Genomic DNA, 5,182 nt, shown 5'->3' on the forward strand with positions numbered 1-5,182 from the left:
GGCCGCCACCCCCGACCGGCCCGCACCCCTAACCCACCTTTGTGCATCTGGTTTTCTTGCTTTCGGCACTTTGCTCTCCTGTTCTGGAACCAGACCTGTGAAAAGAAAACGCAAACAAAACCAAAACAACAACCAAAAATGGAGGTGGACTAGGCAGCTGCAAAGGGAGCATTATTTCAGGGCCTAAGGATGGAGGGGCGAGACGAGGGACTGCACAACTTTGCGGAGGTCTCTCCTCAGGAGCAGCCGAGGGGGAGAACTCTGCCCCGGGCAGAATGAGCCCCTCTCTGTGCTGCAGTTCGGGGCTGCGTGGGGCCAGGGGATCCTGCTCCTTGTTGCGGTTTCTAAGCTGAACCGAGGCGACTGAGAGAGCCCTCGCAGCCGGGAAGACTGGGAGCTGCGGCTTCGCACCGAGTCTCCGAGGCCTCTGCATCCCCCGGGCGAGCAGTGGCACTCTTTGTGCCACCCGTCTGGAGCGAGGGTCCTCTCCCACAAACACCAGGATAAGACCACACGCAGAAGGAGTGGGATCCTCGCTCTCTTCCCAGTCACACCTTAGGCACGCTGGGGACAGGCAGTGTGGGCCACGTCAGACTCAGGGTCTGGCCCATAAGAAACAGGACCTCCTGCCCTCTCCCGAGTTGGGCTTGGAATCGATGGTCTCCGAGAAGATTCGGTACACTGAACTGGCACAAAAGGGTCTGATCATTCCCCGTTCCCCAAGTGTTACAAGAAAACAAAATTCATGACTTCTAGACAGACAAGAGCAGCATCTTTTGCAGGCTGGGATGTAAAGAAGTGCTTATGTCCCTACCCGGGAAGTGCCTGTAATCCAATAATCCTGCCACAATTCCAGCCGTTCTCACTCGCGCAGAACTTGCAGTTGCCACTACGCCTCCCCTGCCTCTTTTCCAGGGGCATTTCAGACCTTCATTACTTTTCCCTTTCTGAGGTGCTTGGTTGGCAGCTCCCCCCAAAGCATCGTCAGAGGCACAGACCAAAATGTTTTGCGGACCCTTATCTTTACACCAAAACCTACCGAATATGGACAAACATTGACTTTCACCGCTGATAAAATCTTGTAGTTAAGTAAACACCTACAACCTTTGATGTTCTTGCACTTGCTAAGAGATCATACGGTTAATTAATACTAACTGCACTTCCTACATCAAATTTTCCCTTCAAGCTTTCTTCAATTGCCTTAATGATGGTCATTTACAACGGAGTAATTAGTGCAAAGAAAGGCTTCCAAAGGCATTAATTACCTCGGGTACCTCAGTGATTTTCTTAAGTAGGAATTGGCCTTCCCTGATTTAGAGCACCATTTTTCCTGCCTAGGGTAGCCGTGCAGTGCGCGATTGCGAGCGCCGCGGGTGCAGACAGACCGACAGACCCACCAGTCCCTGTCCCTGACGGCTGTTGCCAGCGTAGCCCTCCCCGAGCTCACCGGGCATCGCTGCCCTGTACAGCGCAGCACGGCACAAGACTACTTTTCCCTGCCACCAACACGCAAATATTAGCAACGTGCATCGCTTCTCCTTTTAACCGGACCGTTAGGGATTTATATACATATATATACGTAATTATTTAAATATGAGCATGCAAAATATCATCGAGGTTAAAGCGACAATAATACATTTTTTTATGGTTGTAAATCCTTGCAGGAAATCTTGTGTGTGTTCCCCACTACTTTTCCCTGCCACCAACACGCAAATATTAGCAACGTGCATCGCTTCTCCTTTTAACCGGACCGTTAGGGATTTATATACATATATATACGTAATTATTTAAATATGAGCATGCAAAATATCATCGAGGTTAAAGCGACAATAATACATTTTTTTATGGTTGTAAATCCTTGCAGGAAATCTTGTGTGTGTTCCCCACCCCAAAGAAGGAATTTAAGCAGCGTTTAAACAACTTCTCTTGCAAATCAGAACATCTTTCAAACCAAAATTATATTTAAATCTGGAAAACGAAGTGCCCTTTCCCTTTAGCTACGAAAAAATAAGGTTATGAGGAATAAAAGTGATGAATTAGCCACTGCGTTAAGCGATAATAAATCAGGCTTGGTGTGATTCGCGATCAATTCCAATTAGTCATGAATATGCTAAGTAAAGCACAGTACACTGTTTTAGACAGTTATTTCTTCATTAAGGATCACTCAGTGATTTCTTTCACAAATGCTCTAATCTGATTTCCTTTTGATTTCCATTAGAGACAGTGAATAATGACATTTAATTTAGCCCTGCACCATAAACCCAAAGATATTTGTTGTAATTGAATTACTGCCTGCTCCTCACTATGGTCTCATAACTTTCAATTATAACCCTGACAGCTGGGTGATATGAGTTTCCAGTACAACACTAAAAATAAAAGGTTAATAAGGACTAGCTACCATAGGAGCTTCAATTTATTTACAGCAAATTTCCACGCTAAATTGAAACTATATCCTTTAACAGCAAGGGACAGGAGGTTCAGATAGGAATTAGAGAACAATTCTGAAAGTATTGGGGGGGAAAAAAGCACCTTTTCCTTTTCTCCCTTTTCCTTTTTTTTTTTCCTGCTTGCATTTATTGATGAATATCAATTCCCTGCTTATTTCCTAATTAATTATCCATTTCTCCTCTTTTCCATCTTTGTATTTCTTTTATTTATAGCTTTATATTCATCCACGCAAACCTCTTTTGTAAGATGATTAATTCATCAAATATTTTTTTATATCTCTCTCATAATCTCTTACTGGGTTTTTTTCTGTGCTCTTTTGAGATCTACAAGCACTTGAAGCACCAATTTTCCTGTAACTATGAACATCCTGTTAAGGTGCTTCTCAGTAATAAAGTACTTGAAAGAAAGAGTGCAGAATTCAATTACAAGTAATTTATTTTTATAGAAACAGTACATCAAGGCCTTGGAAAGATATTACAGAGCCCAAGTAAGAAGATCTGGGAAGATGACATAAGAGTTGATGTCCCCTTCAGCAAAAGTTTAATCTTTTCATTAATTTATGTGGTGTGGTTAGATCAATCTTCCAGGAGAAAAGTAGGCCAGCAGCACTCTGAACTCCTGCAATATCCCCTGCAAGCTTCCCTTCCTCAGGCATGTGCCCGGCACCATCCCTCGCCCAGCTCAGTTTGTATTGAGAGAGGCAGGAGCTGAGGGGAGACAAGTGCCTTTAAAAAAAAAAAAAAAAAAGGGAAAATAAAAGTGAAAAAAAAAAACAAAAAGGAAAACGAAAACAACCTAGGTACTCCATTTATTTCAGGATATGCCTCCAGGAGACAGTTGTTTAAAGCAGGGTAGTGTCTTGCTCAGGCGAAGGCTTGCTGAGCAGTGTGCTGTCAGCTTGCTTAGCACGGTTAAGGAGGGGGCCAAACAGACCCAGCTCCAGCTCGGGGCCGTATTTCTTAACTTCCTGCTGTGCCCTGGCAGTGAGGGCAGGCATGGATGCTTTCACCTATGCCCACAGAGCCATACACGCGCCTGTGTGTACCCACCCGCTCACACCTATAGGAGGACATAAATATGCATGGGCACTTCTAATCTCCAGTGTTTGAAGGCGTTTTGTTCAGCTGAGGGTTTGCCTAGATGACTTTTGCTTCTTGGGTTTTAGTTTGATTTGGGTCTGTTAGGCCAAGCACAGAATTTCAACCCAAGAAGATATTTCCTTCAGGTTTCCCCTGCTCTAGGCCTGCTCAGAGAGCCACAGGTTGATCTTATGAATTATTGCTAGGTAGTTTTTTAATTATTTCTAGATGGGGTTTTTAATTATTTCTAGGTTGGGATTTTGGGGGATTGTCTTGGGGGGCTTGTTTTGTTTGGGTTTTTTGGGGGTTTTTTTAAGATGACATCTGTTTTGTGGAAGCATTCCCTAGTTGGCTTGGGGGAAGAGGGAGTATTTTTCCCCTGCATCAAACTGAAAATCGAACTTTAAAATAATCGATGTGGAGCCACCCAAACAGACGGCTCTAACGGCCCCGGAACTACAGCAACTCGAACCTATTTTCAACACTTCGAAGCCTAATTGGCATTTAGCAGTATCTGAAGCGAGATGGGAGGGACGGGGGGGAAACTCCACCAGATGGGGTGCCATGCATTCATACGTTTGCTGTGCGAATCAGAGCGGGCACCTTTCCCCCGGCTCTGGCTAATCCCGTCCCTCAGCACCCAAACCGTCTAGCCTTATTCACGGCGATTGTTTTCTGGGCTTTTTTTTACCATAATGGTCCCATAAAAGAACAGGGAGGGAAGAAAGTGAGGATTAAGGGACAGTTAATGGCATATTTACAAGGGAAAAAATAAAAATAATTAAAAAAAAGCTTGTCAACACTATCAGCACCCCACCACCTTACTCCCCCCACAACTCTCCCCTCCCCCCCAAAAAAGCACATATATTAAGCCGCCTTCCTAGGAAATACAAGGCACGGGCAAATATTCACAGAGCAGAGTTACTGTTTGTCAGGACAGGTACAGCAGAGATGCAAACAACTTCCCCATCACACGTGTCGCCTCTGCCTTCACCTCCCCTCTTTGGATGAAACGGGGCACTGTGCTAGGATCCTCTGGCAGTTAGGAAGTGAGGTGAGGACGTTTCCAGGAACAGAGCCTTTCTCTTACCTGAACCCTAGCTTCAGACAGTCCCAGCCTCTGGCTTAGTTCCTCCCTCATGAAGGCATCCGGATAGTGAGTCTCATCAAAAAGTCTTTCCAGCTCATTCAGCTGCTCTAGTGTGAAATTGGTTCTGCTTCTCCTTTGTTTAAGCTTGGTCTGTCCATCTTCATCTTCTGATTTCACATCTTCCCTTTTCTCTTTGCACTCGTAGATCCCTGCCGGGAGGGGGAATGGGAAAACGACACTGAGCCTCCCTTCGCACCTCTCCGAAGTTCTCTCACACGGGGGTCTCCCCCCTCCCCTCTCTTCGTACCCAAACTCAGCACACACTGCGGGGGTCCCCGGCCCAGCCCCGTAGGGGTGAGTGGGGCTAGAATCTGGGGGTCCCCGGCCCAGGCTGAGCCCCCCGGCAGGCAGGGGCACCTCGTCCGAGGGCCGGAGGGAGGAAGGGACCCGCGTTGCCTTGCCTGTCTGATGTCTCATCAGAAAAACTATATAGATAAATACAATTTTATTTTCTTTCCAAGGTTAGGAGGAAGCCGGGCCGACCGTTGGCACGGGCAGTTCGGGG

General features: G+C 46.2%; 1 protein-coding gene across 1 annotated transcript in view; it reads right to left on the reverse strand.

Moving 5' to 3' along the window:
* Positions 1 to 16: 16 nt before the first annotated feature.
* Positions 17 to 5,182, reverse strand: part of LOC103805743 (short stature homeobox protein-like) — a gene marked incomplete at its 3' end in the record, with an annotated part of 5,486 nt that continues 320 nt past the window's right edge. Inside the window, exons 2-3 of the mRNA XM_009078403.1 lie at positions 4,618 to 4,826; positions 17 to 95 (exon numbers count right to left, since the gene is read on the reverse strand). Of these exons, the coding sequence (XP_009076651.1) occupies positions 17 to 95; positions 4,618 to 4,826 (288 nt within the window). The remainder of the gene's footprint in view (positions 96 to 4,617; positions 4,827 to 5,182) is intronic.

Source organism: Acanthisitta chloris, unplaced genomic scaffold, assembly GCF_000695815.1.
Source record: "Acanthisitta chloris isolate BGI_N310 unplaced genomic scaffold, ASM69581v1 scaffold15317, whole genome shotgun sequence".
In the NCBI taxonomy this organism is placed as follows: domain Eukaryota; kingdom Metazoa; phylum Chordata; class Aves; order Passeriformes; family Acanthisittidae; genus Acanthisitta; species Acanthisitta chloris.